At 57.9% G+C, this 18644-nt stretch overlaps 2 protein-coding genes across 2 annotated transcripts in view; both read right to left on the bottom strand.

The window, feature by feature from the left end:
• LOC135405287 (zinc finger protein 665-like) overlaps positions 1 to 9571 on the bottom strand; it is a 137056-nt gene extending 127485 nt beyond the window's left edge. Inside the window, exon 1 of the mRNA XM_064639952.1 lies at positions 8937 to 9571. Within this exon, the coding sequence (XP_064496022.1) occupies positions 8937 to 9466 (530 nt within the window). The 5' untranslated portion in view covers positions 9467 to 9571. The remainder of the gene's footprint in view (positions 1 to 8936) is intronic.
• A 1256-nt stretch (positions 9572 to 10827) lies between these two features.
• LOC135404968 (zinc finger protein OZF-like) overlaps positions 10828 to 18644 on the bottom strand; it is a 59530-nt gene continuing 51713 nt past the window's right edge. The window contains exons 3-4 of the mRNA XM_064639692.1: positions 11099 to 11540; positions 10828 to 10836 (exon numbers count right to left, since the gene is read on the bottom strand). Coding sequence (XP_064495762.1) covers positions 10828 to 10836; positions 11099 to 11540 — 451 coding nt within the window. The remainder of the gene's footprint in view (positions 10837 to 11098; positions 11541 to 18644) is intronic.

The following is an 18644-nucleotide window of genomic DNA, read 5'->3' as shown; positions in this document are numbered from 1 at the left end:
TGTCCTTTAGTAACAGCTAAGAAGAAGGGTCTTGGACAAAGAAGGCACTGCAGGGTTCTTTATTTTGTTTAAATACTCAGTGAGCACAATTCATCATTTATACAGTCTCTGGGTCAAAAGGTGGACACTAAACTAGAAGGCAGGTGCCTAAGAATATTTAATTGCACAGGAAATTATTGCAAGAAGAACCCGATGTCCTCCATGAAAAACCTGAGCAGAAAGGCTGGGCCAATGAGTCCCATTCTGAATGCTACACACCAGAAAACAGGCACTTTATTGCTCCTGAAAAGCATCCAGCCATCATTTTTCTCAGGGCATCCTTGAGCTCCTGGTTCCTTAGGCTGTAGATGAGGGGGTTCAGTGCTGGAGGCACTACCGAGTACAGAACTGATAGTGCCAGATCCAGGGATGGGGAGGAGATGGAGGGGGGCTTCAGGTAGGCAAATGTGGCAGTGCTGAGGAACAGGGAGACCACGGTCAGGTGAGGGAGGCACGTGGAAAAGGCTTTGTGCCGTCCCTGCTGAGAGGGGATCCTCAGCACAGCCCTGAAGATCTGCACATAGGAGAAAACAATGAAAACAAAACAAGCAAGTGATGAGCTGGCAGTAGCCAGAAGAAGGTCATTTTCCTTGCGGTAGCCTGAATGTGAGCAGGAGAGCTTGAGGATGTGTGGGATTTCACAGAAGAACTGGTCTAGGGCATTGTCCTGGCACAGGGGCAGGGAAAATGTATTGGCTGTGTGCAGCAGAGCATTGAGAAACGCAGTGGCCCAGGCAGCTGCTGCCATGTGGGCACAAGCTCTGCTGCCCAGGAGGGTCCCGTAGTGCAGGGGTTTGCAGATGGCAACATAGCGGTCGTAGCACATGGTGGTGAGGAGATAATACTCTGCTGAGATGAAAAACAGAAAGAAAAAGGCCTGTGCAGCACATCCCATGTAGGAGATGGTTGTGGTGTCCCAGAGGGAGTTGTCCATGGCTTTGGGGACAGTGGTGCAGATGCAGCCCAGGTCTGTGAGGGAGAGGTTGAGCAGGAAGAAGCCCATGGGGGTGTGCAGGTGGTGGTCATAGGCTACGGCGCTGAGGATGAGGCCGTTGGCCAGGAGGGCAGCCAGGGAGATGGCCAGGAAGAGCCAGAAGTGCAGGAGCTGCAGCTCCCGCCTGTCTGAGAATGCCAGGAGGAGGAACTGGGAGATGGAGCTGCTGTTGGACATTTGCTGCTCCTTAGGACAGGTCTGTTAAGAAAAGGAAAACACAGGGAACAATTAACACAGCCTCCTCTCAGCAAAGCCATCTCAGTTTTCAGGGAAATCCCCTCCAAGTCAAGGCATTTCTTTTCTCTGGTTTGTGCTCTCTGAGGGTGCTGTGAGGAGCAGGAGCTGCAGCTCCCGCCTGTCTGCCAATGCCAGGAGGAGGAACTGGGTGGGGGAGCTGCTGTTGCACATTTGTTCCTTCCTCAGACTATTTTAATCTGTTGAGGAAAAGTCACTGCTGAGTTAGACCAGGCTTCTGCAGCCAAACATTACACTTCTCACAGCTACCCCACTCTCAGGCTCTCTCTCCTCACTCAGACCTCCCTGTAGCTCCCTCCCCTGAGCTCTGGGTTTTGCTGCTTGAGGGGACCATGTTAAGCAGTAACTGTGATGGGCTCTTAAGGACTCCTTCTTGCTCTGCTGGGAGAGGGAACCTGGAATGCAGGGTGATCTCAAATTAAATGTACTCATGATACATCCAAGAGCTTCTCAGCTTTGCTGTTTGCAGTTTGCCCAAATGAAGGACTGAGCTGAGGGAATTCTCTGTATTTGTTCACCCACTTGCACCTGCCACACTTAGGAGTGGTTGTGGATGTTTGAAATCCCTGACATTTCTATTGCACTGCAGGTCAAGTCTTGAGGGTTCTGAGGGGCACAGGGACGGTCCCTTAGTGCAGAGAAAAGAGCTGCTCTGCCCATCAGTCCTGGGCTCAGCTGCCTGTGCTGGCAGCTTGGAGCTGGAGGAGCATCACACTCAACTGTTCCCCTACAGAGAAACTGCACAGATATCCAAGAAATCCATGTCAAAAGAACAGATTGACACACTTCTCAGCTTTCCATATCTCCTCTCCCAGAGTGAGACACAAAATGCTCCTTGCAACTGCCCAGAGCATTTCCATGGATTTAGCACTGAGGAGTTTTCTCCATGGGGATCCTGTGCAGCACAGAGATCCTATGGCAGAGCTGTGCCCTTCTGGAGGGCACCTGCAGCCCTGCAGGACACCCAGGCAAACAGCTGAAGACCCTGGAGGTGCCTGGAGGGCACTTGGGCACTTGGCTCCCACAGACACATCCCCACAGCAGCACCCAAAGGGTTTGTGTCTGGACAGGAATCTGCCCCCCCCCCCAAACCCCACAGTGGCTCAGAAAACCCACTGGTGAGAACAAGGAGAGCCCAGGCAGCAGGGGATGGCAGGGAAGTGCCACAGTGCTGCTGCCAAGGGAGGAGGGACACAGAAAGACAACTGGAAATCAGGGCCCTGTCCTTGCCTGGGCTCTGGCTGCTGCAGGGCAATGCACAGCCCAGCCCCCGTGGGCCTGAGGGCACAGGCTCTGCTTAGGCTGGGAAAGGAGCCCAGGCAGGAGCTGCTCAGGGAAGGGGTCTGTGCCACAGGGACAGTAGGGAGGGACCCACATCCCCCTGCCCAGCCCTTGTGGCAGCAGCTGCCTCTCCCTGCCTGCCTGTCTCTGGGTGAGGAGCTGTTCCTGCCAGCAGCCCCTGCCTGTGCCCAGCTCAGCTCCCTGCCAGTGCTGCCAGAGCCATCCCCAGCCCAGTGCCCAGGGGCAGCTCTGCCTGGGCAGGGGCTGCAGAGCAGATCCCAGACACCCTGCGGGGGCTGGGAAGGGGGAGGTGTTCTGGGGGGATGTGCTTCCTGAGAAGGGCCCCTGGAAATGGAGGAGGTGGAGCTGAAGCTGTGAGGAGCCCTGAGCCTGCAGCTGAAGGGCCCTGCCCAGCCCTGCCCTGCCCTGAGGGGTCACTCCTTCCACCCACCCCTTCTCCCTGCAGGGCTGTGGCAGCTCCTTGGCCAGGCTGAGAGCTGACCCTGGCAGGCAGCAGAGTCCCTGCCCCAGCACACAGAGCCCTGGGGGCAGGACCCTGCTCTGCACCACAGCCCTGGGCACCCCTGGCTGCACCCCCACCTTCCCACCCCACAGCCAGCCCTGCCACAGGGAACCTTCTGGCCCTGGGCCTCTGATGGGGCAGCAGCAAGTCCTGCTCTGCAGCAGCTTCTCCTGCTGCACCCCAGCAAATCCAGCAGAGCCATCCTGACAGCTCCTGCCACTGCTGCCATTTGGCAGCTGGGAGAGGCACTTGCAGGAACTCACCTGCACTGCTCTGCAGCCACAGCCTGACCGTGGCAAAGGGCTGGCAAGGTTCCTGCCCTGAGCAGCTCTGCCCTGTCCTCCCACCCCAGGATCCCTTGAACCTCCTGCTCCCTTCTCCTCTCCTCCTCTCTGCCCTTGCTGCCTGCAGCTCCTGCCCTGCTCTGCCATATGGCCACTTCCCCTGCACTGCAGCAACTGGGAGAGTCCTGCTGAAAGATCCTAGAAGCTGTGGGATGTGCCAGCTTTAGGAGATCACTCCAGGAAGGCAAGTTGAACTTTCCTACAGCCAGAGAATTCTTCTTTCAAATCCTGGGAAGGTTTCTCCTGTAGTGAGAGCTCAGTCACCTCCCAGCCCAGGCTGCCTCTCATCTCTCTGTCCTTTCTCTTCTGTGCCCTGGGTGCTGCAGGCAGTGCCCTCAGCCCTGCTGGGCTGTGCAGAGGAGCTGCTCACCAGCAGAGCTGTCTCTTTGAAGCTCTTCTTGGTTGCCAGGAGCTCCCTGTGTGCCAGGAGCCCAGCCCAGCTCAGCAGCACAGCAACAGCCCCAGGCAGCCCTTTCTCTGCCCCTCTGGGCTCCCTCCAGCTGTCCCTGGGGCTTCAGGGGAACCTACTGGCACACAGCTGAAGGAAATAATGATGTTCCTTCTCTCAATTGGGCACAGACACTTCTTTCAGCACTGTCATTTTTCCAAACACACACAGAGTTCAAGAGTCCCCTTTTCATGTCCCATCATTAGACAGGAAACCCAGACAGTGCCCAGGAGGGATCTCCTTCACCTGCACTGAGGGAAGGGACTCAGCTGAGTCAACAGAGGTGTCTCCTTGTGGCTCTGCAGACCTGGGGCCAGAAGGACACTCAGCTCCCTCCACAACCCCCATGGGCTGGGATTCCTCCTGCCCCACTTCAGTGGGCAAAAAACAGGCACCTGCAGGTGACTCCTTGTCCCAGCTCCCATGGCAATGAAGGAAGACCAAAGCCAGGAGTGACCTGCTGGGACACAAACCCCTGGTTCCTTCTGAGGGGCCAGAGGTGACCGAGATTCCTGCTGGGAACTGCAGGCTCCAATGGAGCAGTTCCTAGGGACAGGGCAGCAGCTGTGGGATCTTCTTGGAGGCTGCTGGGACATTGCTTTGGCCAACTTCAGTGGCAGAAGGGGCCCACAGGTAGGACAGGGGAACCTGTCACTGTTCCTTCTGTCCAGGGCAGCCCCTAGAGGTGCTCAGGTGACCAAATGGAGTCAGGTGGCACAGGGAGAGAGGTCTATCTCCTGTTCTTTATCAGGGTATTTTCTACATGTCCTCGGAGTACAGTGGCAGTTGTCTCCTGGACATGCCTTCACTGCTGAACCTAATTGAGGGCAGCTGAGCCTGGACTGAATAGCCAAAGAGGGGCCTGTAGTGCCAGGGGAGGTGCCAGGGCTCTGCAGCACAAGTGTAGCAGCTGCCCTGAACAGCACAGGGCCTGTGCAGGAACCCCATCCCCATTCGCAGCAGTTGTGGGACAGGCACCACCCAGGGATCATCAGACACATTGGGTGCCTTTGGGGCAGGGAGTGAATCCCAGCCCTGCAGGGACACAAAGGCTGTCCCTTCTCTGCCCAGCCAAGGCTGGGCCAGGCACGAGTCCAAAGCACATCGGCCCAGGCTGTCCACACTTGTTTCCTCCCTCTGCTGGCTCTTCTCTCCCCCAGCATTTCAGCAGCATGTGCTGATCTCCTCAGGGATCAGGCCTGGGATCTTCCCCCTGGGCCTGAGTCCCAGCACGTCCACCCCCAAGGCCATTGTCAGCAAAGCCTCTGCACAGCCCAGCTCTCGGGGCTTTCAGAGCAGCTTTCCCCACTGCAAGTCTGTTCTTACCCCGGTGCCCCACTGAGGGGCTGCAGCCAGACAGGCCCCAATGCCCTGCGTGTGGGGCACAGGCAGGAGGAGCTGCAGCCCCAAGTCTCTCTTCATTCCACTTGCAGGCAATACCAGCCCAGGCCTGCTGAGACAGTTCCCAGGTTGCAGGGCTGTGATGGGTTGGGAGAGAAGGCCAAGGAGACACTGGACAGAAAGAGCAGGAGAGAGGTGTCCTCAGTGGGAAGGAGCTTCTTGGACCTGTGCAGCTGCTCTAGGGGATGAACAACTTGGGTGAACTTTTGTGGGTGAGGGTCAGAGGAGAGAGTGGTTTGGTTGACTTTGTGGAGTGAGAGAAAGAGCCCATTCCAGTTGGCTCTGATAACCCTGGAATTCACTGGAAAGGCACCATGACAGGATGCAAAGAGTGCCAGAGGTTTGTGCAGGGTCTTGCTCAAGACACCCCTTGTCTCACAGGCCTTTAGAGCACAGCTGCCAGGCTGGTGCACAACAGGGAGGCTCATCTGCATCTGCTTCTGTCCAAGAGGAACCAAGAGGTTACCGTAGTAAATGACCATAGTGATGGAAATGTATGGTGGTTGCCATGGTAACTGACCGTAGCAATGGGAACTTGTGATGGTTGCCATGGTAACTGAACTTACTAATGGGAATGTCTGAGGGTTGCCATGGAAACCGACGATAGCAATAGAAATGTGTGATGGTTGCCATGGTGATTGACAGTGGCAATGAGAATGTATGGTGGTTGCCATGGTAACTGACCATAGCAAAGAGAATGTCTGAGGGTTGCCATGGCAACCGACAATAGCAATGGGAATGTACGATGGTTGCCATGTCCCTTCCTGCTGAGCAGCTCTCCAGCCCCTCTGCCCCCAGCCTGGAGCATTCCAGGGGGTTGTTGGGATCCAAGAGCAGGCCCTGACACTTGGCCTTATTGATCCAGCCTTATTGATCCAGATCCCTCTGCAGAGCCTTCCTGCCCTCCAGCACATCCACACTCACACCCAACGTGGTGTTGTCCACGACTTTCCTGAGGGGGCACTCGATCCTCTGGCCCAGATCACCCAGAACGATGTTAAACAGGAGCAGCCCCAACCCTGAGCCCTTGGGAACCCCACTAGTGACTGGCCCCACCTGGATTTCCTTCCATTCCCCACCACTCCCTGGGCCATCAGACACTTTGTCACCCAGCAAACAGTTCCCCGGGCAAGCCGTGAGCAGCCAGTTTGTGCAGGAGATGCTGGGGGAGATGGTGCCAAAGGCTTTCTGGAATTCCACAGAGACACATCCCCAGCCTTTCCCGCAGCTGCTGAGCGGGTCCTTTGTCAGAGAAGGAGATGAGGTTGGTCAGGCAGGACCTGCCTTTCCCAACCCCACGCTGGCTGGGCCTGATCCCCTGGTTGTCCTGCCCTTGCCATGGGATGAGGAGGATCTGCTGCATGGACTTCCCCAGTCCTGAGGTCAATGGGACAGGCCAGGAGTTTGCCAGATCCTCCTTTTGGCCCTTCCTGTGCATGGGCATCCCATTTGCTTGTGGCCAGTCAGCTGGGACTTGTGCAGTTGTGCAGCACTGCTGGGGAATGAGTGAGAGTGGCTTGGCCAGCTCTTTCTCCAGCTCCCTCAGGACTCTTGGCTGCATCCCATGTGGGCCCAGGCACTTGGGGGGGTCTCACTGGCAGAGCAGGTCACTGACCATTTCCTCCTGCCTTGTGGGGGCTTCACTCAGCTCCCCATCACCAGCTTCCAGCCAAAGCCTGCCTGCCAGGTGTCCAAGGGGTCAGTTCTGCTGCCCCCTCCTTCCTTCCCCCACAATGGAAAACTCCCTCATTTTGTGTCCTTGTGCCCCAGACGGCTCCGACCACCACCTCACCCACCAGTCCCACAATCATGGAATGCTTTGGCTTGGGAGAGGCCTTAAAGAGCATCTCAGCACCCTCAGAGTCAAGAATTCCTTCCTACTATCTCCTCCAACCCTTCCCTCTATCTGTGTGAAGCCACTGCCCCTTGTCCTGTCACTCCAGGCCCTTGTCCAAAGTCTCTCTCCATCTTTCTGGTTGGCTCCTTTCAGGCACTGGAAGGCCACAATTAGATCAGCCCAGAGCCTTCTCTTCTCCAGCCTGAACAATCCCAGTTTTCTCAGCCCTGAGATATTTCTGAACCTCCCAGAATCCAGGGGCCATTGGGACCCTGTAGAACCTCCTGCATTCAAGTGCTCCTTGTGAAACTGCAGGCTCTCCAAGAACCCAAGGATTCCTGGAACACTGCACAGCTCACGGAACCAAGGGGTCACTATCCCACTGCAGCTCCTTCTGAAGCACAAGGGACCCTGGGACAATGGGAAATCTCTGAGAATCCAAAGGGCATTTTGGGACTGCAGGGTCTCGTGGAACTAAAGGAACCTTTGGAGACTGGGGAGGCTCATGGAATCCAGGGGCCATTGGGACATGTGGGGCCTCCTGGAAGCAAAGGAACCCTGAGAATTTTTATGGGAACAAGTTAAGGCAGCAGCAGCTGCATTCAGCTAATCAGGATGCAAAAGGAGTGTTTTGGCCTTGACTGGTGTTTTCCATCCAGAGAGTGCTGTTTGCCAAAGTGGAAACCACTTGGAACGCTCTGCATGGCAGCCTGTGTTTTTCTCTGGTGGCTGAACACAGCCAGGACATGAGGGGAGGGGAATGTGTGGGATCAGGGCACTGCTTTGGGGCCATGCTGGGAATTCCAGTGGACTAAAAGACAAAGCCCAGGCGCTGCTTCCAAAGGAACCCCAATGAAAGGGGGACACCGGAAAGATGGGCGGACAAGTCCCGTAATGGAACTCTGTGTGTGCAGCCTCATTTTCTCCTTCAGCACCCACAGGAGAGGGGGCAAAAAGTGGGGGTTGGGCCCCCAAAACTGTTCAGGTGGAAAATTGGAGACTGAGGGGACAATGGGAAAGTGGGAGGAACAGGGAGAACGGTGGAAAAGGGGAGGTGGTCTGGCAGGCCTGATGGCCCCATGGGGGTCTTTGGGCACAGGGGAGTTGGCAATGGGTGGTGGCCCCCCTGAGCTCCCAACTTACTCTGGGGTTCTGGAGGCTGCTGGATCCAATCTCAGCCTTGGGACAACTGAAACAACAGTTTCAGTTTAGAGAAATTAGAGAGGTGTAAGTGAACCACTTTTGTCCCCAAGGTTTTAATGATGGCAAATCAAATCTATTGATTTATTTAGGGTTCCAAATGACCAGACAAAAAATCTTCATCAGAATTATTTACTGCACAAGACAAACACTAAAACTACCAGGAGTACAGGATAAGATAGGACAGTGCTCTACACTAAAGCAATTGTTGAAGCAATTCTACTCAAGCTGGCACAAAGCAATAATTCTTAATTGGAGATGGATGGGACTCCCACAGACCAATGCTTGTGAAGAGATCTCTGCTCTCAACCTCCAGCAGTGACCTTGGGGGGTCCCCAGCCAAGGCAGGAATCTCCACACACCCCCCAAGAAGGGTTCTGTTGGAAGAACGTGCCTCTGTTAAAGGGGACTGGCCCTTTGTGGTCAAAAGGGATGGACTGACAGTCACTGGACTCCAGGGGTTGCCTCAACACCAGGGGCTTCATTAGGGGTGGAAGCAGCGGCCGAAGCTCTTCCTGCAGTCGGGGCACTGGTAGGGCTTCCCTTACTGGTGGGTCCGTTGGTGTTTGGTCAAGACACCAATCTGGGTGAATCTCTTCCCACACTCCCCACACTTGTAGGGCCTCTCCCCGGTGTGGATGCGCCGGTGGGTGACAAGATGGGATTTCTCCTTGAACCATTTCCCGCAGTCGGTGCAGCAGAAGGGCCTCTCATCCCTGTGTGTCCGCTCATGCGTGTAGAGATTCCCCCTGGTTGGAAACCTCTTCCCACATTCCAAGCACTTGTAGGGCCGTTCCCCAGTGTGGATGCGATGGTGTCTGCGGAGGGTGGAGCTGTCACTGAAGCTCTTCCCACATTCCCTACACGTGTAAGGACATTCTCCAGTGTGGATGTGCTGGTGGGAACGAAGGTGAAAGCTCCGGTTGAAGCTCTTCCCACATTCCTCACATGTGTACGGCCGTTCCCCACTGTGGATGCGCTGGTGGGTGCAGAGGTGGTACCTCCGGCTGAAGCTCTTCCCACATTCCTCACACTTGTAGGGCCGTTCCCCGCTGTGGATGCGCTGGTGGGTGCGGAGGTGGTAGTTCTGGCTGAAGCTCTTCCCACATTCTCCACACGTGTAGGGACGTGCCCCAGTGTGCATGTCCTGGTGTCGGAGCACATGAGAGCTCTGACTGAAGCTCTTCCCACATTCCAAGCACCTGAAGGGCTTCTCTCTGCTGGGAGGCTGCTCAGGGACCACCAGGTCAGAGCTCTGGCTTAAGCTCCAGCCGCCTTCCTGGCACAGGCTGGTTCTTTCCTCCTCAGAGCACCCTGGGATGGCTTTGGAGCCCCTCCTGCGGGGGGATCTCCGGCCCTTTTCCTCCCCGCTGCCTTCCTGCGCCGGGGAGCCCTTCAAAACGGCCTCTCCCACCAGGGTCTCACGGGGGGATTTGTCCTCTGGGCTCTCCGTCCTCAGCTCGGGGCCTGGGGCAGGAAGCAAGAAGGACAGGGAGGGGATTTGCCTCCGGCCCACAGGGAAGGCCAAGGACATCCCCCCAACTCCGGCCCCGGCAGGACGGCGGCGCCAGCGGGGTTGTCCTGCAGCCGGGGCCATGCTCGGCTGACAGAGCCAGCACAACACCCGCCCAAAGGGACACTGACTTCCTCCTCACCTGCCTGGGGGGCCCAAGGCATCTTCCTCTTCCTCACAGCCTCCTCCTCCATCCGCCCAAGCTTTGGGAAGGACAAATCCTGATGGGGGGGAAAACAAGGGCTGAGCGCGTTGGCTTGGGGGTTCCTCCTAGAACTCACTGGGCGTCTTGTGTCCATAAAACCCTCCAAAATACCAAGATTCAGGCAAAAAAACCCCCAGAAATAGCAAGAAGACACTCGCCCCCCCAAACTGCAAAAAGTTACAGTTAAACCAAAAAATACTCCAAACTATGAACATGCAGCCCAAAAAAATTCTCCCAGAAGTTCCCCATCTCTGTTCTCTTCCCTCTGGGGTTCAGAGGGTCACCTCTGACTGACCCTCTGACTCCTCTGTGGTGTTGGGGGTCCCAAGGGTCCCTTCTCCTCTGACTCTCGCCTTTGGGTGCACGTTCACAGACATTCCTCCTCTCCAGGTTCTCCACTTCGTTGTCCCAGGGATCCCAGGGGTCCCCACTGTCCAGGCTTCCCCTTCTCCGTGTCCCCCATTTCAGGCTCCCAGGGGTCCTGGGGCTCCTCCCTCTCCGTGCTCCCCCCTCCAGGCTGCCAGGGGTCCCCCAGCTCTGCCCTCCACACTCCGCAGCTCCCGGGCTCCACACCCACCCCCGGCACTCCCAGGGGGCCCCAAACCCGCTGTGTCCCCCCCGCCGGCACCGGGCTGACAATGGAGCCGGCGGGGCCTGACCCAGCAACACCAACCCCCATCGCAGGGGGGGACCCACACAAGGGCCAGCTGTGCCCAGGGCAACCAAACAGCCCCACAGGTGGGGGGACACCAGAGGCTGCCCTGGGGCAACGAGAGCAGGGAGCGGATTAGGCTCCCTGACACGTGGGCGGGCTCTGGGTTCAGCCTGACCAGGGGCAGTTTGGCACCAACAGCACAGCCCCGACCGCTGGCTCAGCACAGGGGGCCCGAGCTCCCCCCTCTCCAGGCTCTCAGGGCTCTCTAAGCTCCCCCCTCTCTCCAGCCTCCCCCGCTCTCCAGGGAACAAGGTATGGGGACAATAAGGCACCCCCACTGCACATCCACTCCCACTCTCCCTCCCTCCCTCCTCCCCCTACCCCCCTTTCCCCCCTTTCCCACCCCTTCTTCGAGCTGTTCTTCTGTGTGGATGTGCTTGTGCCGGATCAGGTGGGAGCTGTGGCTAAAGCTCTTCCCACACTCCCCACACTTGTAGGGCCTCTCTCCGGTGTGGATGCGCCGGTGGGTGACAAGGTGGGAGTTCTGCTTGAAGCCCTTCCCACAGTCGGTGCAGCGGAAGGGCCTCTCATCTGTGTGCGTCCGCTGGTGCACGACGAGATCTGAGCTGGTCCGAAACCTCTTCCCACACTCCCCACACTTGTAGGGCCGTTCTCCAGTGTGGATGCGTTGGTGGGTGCGGAGGGTGGAGCTGTCCCTGAAGCTCTTCCCACATTCCCCACATGAGTAGGGTCGTTCCCCAGTGTGGATGTGCTGGTGCTTGAGGAGGTCACAGCTCTGCCTGAAGCTCTTCCCACATTCCAAGCATCTGAAGGGCTTTTCTCTGCTGGGAGGCTGCTCAGGGACCACCAGGTCAGAGCTCCGCCTCAAGCTCTGGCCGCCTTCCTGGCACAGGCTGGCTCTTTCCTCCTCAGAGCACCCTGGGATGGCTTTGGAGCCCCTCCTGCGGGGGGATCTCCGGCCCTTTTCCTCCCCGCTGCCTTCCTGCGCCCTGGAACCCTTCAAAACGGCCTCTCCCACCAGGGTCTCACGGGGGGATTTGTCCTCCGGGCTCTCCATCCTCAGCTCGGGGTCTGGGGCAGGAAGCAAGAAGGACAGGCAGGGGATTTGCCTCCGGCCCACAGGGAAGGCCAAGGACATCCCCCCAACTCCGGCCCCGGCAGGACGGCGGCGCCAGCGGGGTTGTCCTGCAGCCGGGGCCATGCTGGGCTGACAGAGCCAGCACAACACCCGCCCAAAGGGACACTGACTTCCTCCTCACCTGCCTGGGGGGCCCAAGGCATCTTCCTCTTCCTCGCAGCCTCCTCCTCCATCCGCCCAAGCTTTGGGAAGGACAAATCCTGATGGGGGGAAAACAAGGGCTGAGCGCGTTGGCTTGGGGGTTCCTCCTGCCCAAGTCCATCTCTAGAACTCACCAGGCATCCTGTGATCATAAAAACCTCCAAAACACCAAGATTCAACCCAGAAAAACCCAAACCACCGAGATTCAGGCAAAAAACCCCTCAGAAACAGAAGGATGAACCCCTCCCCCTAAACTGCAAAAAGTTAAGATTCAGCCAAAAAATACTCCAAAATATGAAGATTCAGCTCAGAAAAAGGTGTTTAATTGGGAGGATGAGGGAAGTGAGGTCATTTCATGGGGACTTGATTGAGTTGCTATATGTTAATCAAAAGCTGTATTACTGTAGTGTAACTTAAAACTCTCCAGGGCTTTTCCTCGAGGTTCTCTGGCCCCCTACTAGTTCGGGGCTGTTTCTCCAAACCACCAAACCACGTGTGCCAAACACCCTGGTTGGTCAGTGCTGACTGGGGGAGCAGGCACTCGGTGAGGGGATGAGAAAACTGCACCGGGAGCTGGGCTGAAAGAGGCTTCAGCACCACTTCTGATGGCCCAGGGGCAGCATCTGGCTTCTCCCAAACAGAGAGATGGCACTTGTTCCTCTGCAGGGAGTCAAAGGCAGGAGGGTGACTCCTGCTGCATGGATGGAATGGCAGAGGATCCCTTGGGTCCCAAAGATAGATCAGCACTTAGGGATACAAATTTCTCTGCAAAGTCTGCAGTCAGTCTCCTCTCCTCTGGAGAGGAGATTGTGGCCATGGATGGGATTGCAGAGGCTCCCTCAGGCCCCCAGAAGGAATCAGCAACCAGGAAGAGACACAAAATGCCCTCTAAAGAGTTCGGGGGAAGTGTCCTGTAGGGAGGATAAAGTGTCACCCCACCAGGGTGGGGCTGGCAAGTGGGAGGCTGCTCCAGGGGTCTGCAAGAGGCCTCGTGCTCTGCTCGGCCCCACCACTGCCTGGTACCAACACCCCCAGCTGCCCCCGGCCCTGGGCAGCTCTGCTGCCACTGGCTGTGCCCTCACCGTGGCCCTGCAATGGCCCTGCCTGTCCCTCACCTGTGGCCCTGCCCGTGGCCCTGCCCCTTGGCTCTCTCTCTGCCAGCTCAGTGTGGGGCACACGGGCTGGGGGTCCCTCCCAAGCCCCCCAGGCAGCCGGCGTTGGCTGGGGGGATGTGAGGGCTGGGCCTGCTCAGCACAGCCCCGGCCTCGTGCCCAGCGCCTCTTTCCTGACCCACACAAGACCTTCCCGGTCCCCCAGGGCTCCCCTGCTGCTGCCTCTGCTCCTGGCCCTGCCTTTGCTGCTCCCTTGGCTGGGGCAGCGGCTGCAGGGGGGGGATGGCAGCAGCTTCAGCTCCACGGCACTTCCTGGGGGGAGCTCAGCCCGGGGGGGACGGGCAGGGACCTGATGGCGATGGACAGGGGCCCAGCAGGGACAGACAGGGCCTGCAGGGAAGGCACAGGGACAACCTGGACCCCCACACTGCCAGGGCTGTCTCTGCTCCTCCTTGCAGGCTCCGTGGCCAGGCACAGTTTGTGTTCCTGGGTGCCCACCATCTCAGCACTTGGAGACGCTCAAATCAGCGCCCGCAGCTCTGCAGCAAAGCCCCAGCTCACCTGGCACACAGGGGATGGACACAGCACCTTCTCAGGGATGGGCACTCACAGCTTTGTCTTCTTCCCCACCACGGGGCTCTCCTTCCTCAGCAGCACCTCTGCCTTGCACTTATTCTCAGCCTCACCTCAGGGACAGCTCTGGGCTCACCTCCGCGCCACTTCTCAGCCTCACCTCAGGGCCTGGGCTCAAGGATAGGAACCTGCAGGGAGGGGACATCATGTGCAAGCTGAGGGCTGCCTGCTTGCACTGGCCTCTGGGCGTCTTTCTCCTTCTACAACCAGCCCAGAACTCAGCCTGCTTTTCTAACACCACACATTTACAGACTAACCTTGGAGATAGATATGGACAGACATCTCTATCACCCTGGGGATAGAGCCTCAAGCATGTGCTGCCACAGGAATGGCAATCAGAGAATCACAGAATCAGCGGGGTTGGAAAAGACCTCCGAGATCATCAAGTCCAACCCTGGATCCAACCCCGCCGTGCTTCCCAGACCATGGCACTGATGCCACATCCACTCTCACCTCCAACACCTCCAGGGACACTGACTCCACCCCCTCCCTGCCCAGACCATTCCAAGGCCTGATTACTCTCTCAGCAAAAAATTCCTTCCCAATATCCAACCTAAACCTCCCCTGGCACAGCTCAAGACCCAGCCCTCTTGTCCTACTGCTGCTTCCTGGTACAACAGCCCCACCCCCACCTGGCTCCAACCTCCTGGCAGGGACTTGCAGACAGTCAGGAGGTCTCCCCTGAGCCTCCTCTTCTCCAGCCTCAACACCCCCAGCTCCCTCAGCCTCTCCTCACACCACTTGTGCTCCAGAGCCCTCCTGCCTTCCAGCACATCAACACACCCCCAGCTTGGTGTCAGCTGCACATTTGCTGATGAAATGCCTGGTTCTGCATCTGCTGAAGATGCTCAAGGGGCAGCAGGACCAAGTCAGGGGCCTGGGAGGGGCTGGAGGAGCTGGGGAGGGGCTTTGGGGATTGGGGGTACAGACCAGTACTGACCAGTACAGACCAGGACAGACCAGTACCTCCTCACTGCTCCCCACAGCTCACCTGGAGCTGGGCCACTCTGTCCTGGGACACCTGAGCCCCCCCAGTGCCCTCCCAGTACAGCCCAGTACCCCCAGTACAGCCCACTGTGTTCTTGTCCCAGGGTGCCGGGTGATCCCTCTTTGAGGGGGTTGGAAGGGATTTGAGGGGGGGCTGGGGGAGATTTGGGGGGATCTGGGGGTGTTTGATTGGAATTTGGGGGTTTTGGGGGCCTTTGGGTGCATTTGGGGGAATTAAAAGGTCTTGGGGGCACTGGGGGGTCAAAGGGATCTGTAGGAGGAGAGGATTAAATTTAAAGGGGTGTTGGGAGATATCTGAGGGGGCTAATGGGGCCCTGGGGGGAGAGGAGGGTCAGCACCACCAGTTTGCGATGCTGCAGTTCGGTGTTAAACCCAACCCTGAGACCCCCCTGGTGTCCCCAAGACCCTCTTGGTGTCCCCAGTTCCCTCCTTAACACCTCAAGACCCCCCTGGTGTCTCCATTTCTCGCAGGGCCTCCCCACGGCCCCAATTCCCCCTTGACACCCCCAATTCCCTTGTCCACAAATCCCTCCCAACTGTCTCCAAACCCCATCCCTGATGTCCCAAATTCTGCATCTCACCCCAGGACCACCCTGGACACTGACCCCAAAAACACCCCCCCCACACACACACACTCACAGAAAGGCCAAAGGCATCTGGGAATATGTTGGGGACAGCTGAGGGGCTCTGAGGGGCACTGGGTGATTACTGGGGGATACTGGGACACACTGGGGGAAACCAGGGAGCACTGGGAGGGACTGGGGGGAACTGAAGAATGCTGGGAGGGCACTGAGAAGGACTGGGGAGTTACTGGGGGATTACCAGGACACACGGGGGGACACTGGCAGGTTACTCGGCCATACTGGGGGTTACTGGGTGCTCACTGCAGGATCACTGGGCCATACTGGGGGGCAGTGGGAGTCACTGGGACACACTGGGTAGTCACTGAGGGGGTTACTGGGCTGTACTGAGGGTCACTGGGAGGTCACTGGGATATACCGGGGGCACTGGGATCCCCTTACCCAGATGTGGTACATCTCCTCCCCCGGATTTGGGGAGCATCCCTAGGACCCCTCCCTTGGGGCCTGGAAGATCCCCTGAACCCCACTGCTGGGCTTTAGGGGACCCCCGGGCCCCCCTCCCTGTGGGGTCTCTGTGTGCTGAGTGTTGGGGGTCTCTGGGGTTCGGGGGGGTCACTGGGATCCCAGTTCCCTGGGGTCGGTCCACCAGGCCGGCAAGGGCGCTGTGGTGGGAAAAGTAATGGCGGATCGCGCACAGCCTCATGGGAGTTGCAGTTTCCTCATGAGTACTCCGCCGGCGCGCCTGCGCAGTGCAGCCAGGGCGCTCGATCAGCCCCCCACCCCCTCCGCGGCTTCCAGGCCTCGCGCTCTGCCCTTCGGGAACCCCCGAACCCCTCGGCTAAACCCTCCAGAGCCCTCCAGCCTTTCCACCCACACCCGCGCTCCCCGCAGCCCCCGGGGGGATCCCCGGAGCCCCGCTCTCCCGCAGGCCCCGCCAGCTCACAGTGCAGCACGGAGCCAGCGCCATCTTTGCTTCCCGGAAGCAACCACGGCGCTCTGCGCGCGCACCGCCTGTACAGAGCCCCCGCCCCCTCCGCCCTCCGCCCGCCGCGCTCCCGTCAGGAATGTTCGCACGGGCGGTGCCGCAGCGCCCTCAGCCTGAACTGAACCTGGTTTTACCTCATGAAATCTTTGATCTCTGGTAGCCAAGACCCTCTTTCCTTCCCCAATTGTCTTGTCCTTTGGGGGGGGTCATAGCAGCCCTTTGCACTTGAGCGGACTGAGGTTTCTACCAGAAAGGGCCAGTCCCCTTTCCCAGGGGCAGCTTCTTCCAACAGAACCCTTCGTGGGGGTGTGTGTGCAGATTCCTGCCTTAGCTGGGGACCCCCCCAGGGTCACTGCTGGAGGTTGAGAGCAGAGATCTCCCCATGAACGTTGGTCTGAGGGAGTTCCATCCATCTCTAGTTAAGAATTATTGCTTTTGTGCCAGCTTGAGTAGAATTGCTTCAACAATTGCTTTAGTGTAGAGCACTGTCCTATCTTATCCTGTACTCCTGGTAGTTTTAGTGCTTCTATTGTACAGTAAATAACTGTAATGAAGATCTTTTGTCTGATCATTTGTAACCCTAAATAAATTGATTTCTATCAATAGATCTGATTTGCCATCATTAAAACCTGGGGGACCTAAATGGTTCAGTCACACTTCTGTAATTCCTCTAAACTGAAACTGTTGGCATAATCCAAGGCTGAGATTGGATCCAGCAGCCCCCAGCACCCCACAGGAAGTTGGGAGCTCAGGGGGCCATCCCCCTTTGCCAACACCCGTGCCCAAAGACCCTCATAGGACCATCCGACCCACCAGACCACCCTCCCTTTTCCACCCTTCTCCCTGTTCTCCCACTTTTCCAAAGTCCCCTCAATCCCCACCCCACCCCCGGATTACTCTGGGGGTCCCAACCCCCATTTTTCCCTCCTCTCACATCTTCCACATCATCCCCCAATCCCCAGCTTCCTCCAACTCAGTTTGGGGTCCCAGCACCCCAAAAAAGGGGTTAGGTGGGATCCTGGGTGGGCTCTGAATATGTTTGGGGGGTTCTCCGGGGCCCATGGGGAGATTAAGGGGGGTCCCAGCACCTTTGGGGGTGAGCTGGGTGCCTTTTAAGGGGCAGGTGCCCCACCAAGACCCTCCCAGAGTGCCTTGACACAGGGGGAACACAGGGGGGTCCCCATTCCCAATCCATCCTGGGGCTGGTTCTGCCCCCCCAAACTCGGCTCCACCCCTTGGGATTCCCCCAAGCCCCTCCCCCACTGCCCCCCAATAACCAGGACTGGGGAGAACTGGGAAGCTTTCCTGGGATCACTGGGAGCAGCCGGGCAGAGGCAGAGTGACAGCAGGGGAGGGGGGACACACAACCCCCCCAAAATACTCACGGGGATGGGGGGGGTCCAGGCTGGGCCCGAAGCCCCGGGGAGGGGCTGCGGCCGCCGCCGGCTCAGGAGCTCTGTGGGGAGAGAAAAGGGGGTGACAGGGGCCACAGGAATCATACTGGGAGCACCTGACAGCATGGTGGAGGCATCTGGGATATACTGGGAGTGGCTGGGAGTGACTGGAACCATAGTAGGGATGACTGGGAGCAACTGGAACCACGCTGGGGGCAACTGGGATCATACTGGGAGCAGCTGGGCTCCTATTGGAGTCATACTGGGATCATACTGGGAGTGACTGCAATAATACTGGGAGTGTGTGAGAGGGACTGCAGCCATACTGGAGATGAGTGGGATCAAACTGGCTTCATACTGGAAGTGTCTGGAAGTCACTGGTATCATACTGGTGGCAATTATGATTGTACTGAGATCATACTGGGATCAGACTAGGATCATACTGGGAGCAACTGGTTCTATGCTAGGGGCAACTGGGAGCTACTAGGATCCCACTGGGAGGAAGGGGGAGCAACTGGGACCATGCTGGGCAACCCTGGGATCATACTGGGAGCAACTGGGCCCACATTGAAGGTGGCTGGGGTCATACTGGGAGTGACTGGGAGCATTCTGAGGGCAGTTGGGACCATGTTGGCACAACTGGGATATACTGGGAGCAAGTGGGATCACACTGGAATTGACTGGGATCATACTGGGAGGCACTAGGACCCCACTGGGGGTGACTGGGAGTGGCTGCGAGCAACTGGGATCATGCTGGAAGCTACTGGGAGCATTCAGGAGTGAATGGGACCACACTGGAGGCAACTGGGATATACTGGGAGAGACCAGGAGTGACTGGGATCATACTGGGACTGCCTGGGAGTGTACTGGGAGTGACTGGGAGCATGCTGAGGTCAGCTGGGATATACTGGGAGAGACTGGGAGTGACAGGGATCC

The sequence above is a fragment of the Pseudopipra pipra genome, chromosome W, assembly GCF_036250125.1.
Source record: "Pseudopipra pipra isolate bDixPip1 chromosome W, bDixPip1.hap1, whole genome shotgun sequence".
Classification (NCBI taxonomy): Eukaryota; Metazoa; Chordata; class Aves; order Passeriformes; family Pipridae; genus Pseudopipra; species Pseudopipra pipra.
The sequence above is the reverse complement of the archived record's forward strand: the minus strand, read 5'-3'. Positions and strand labels throughout refer to the sequence as shown.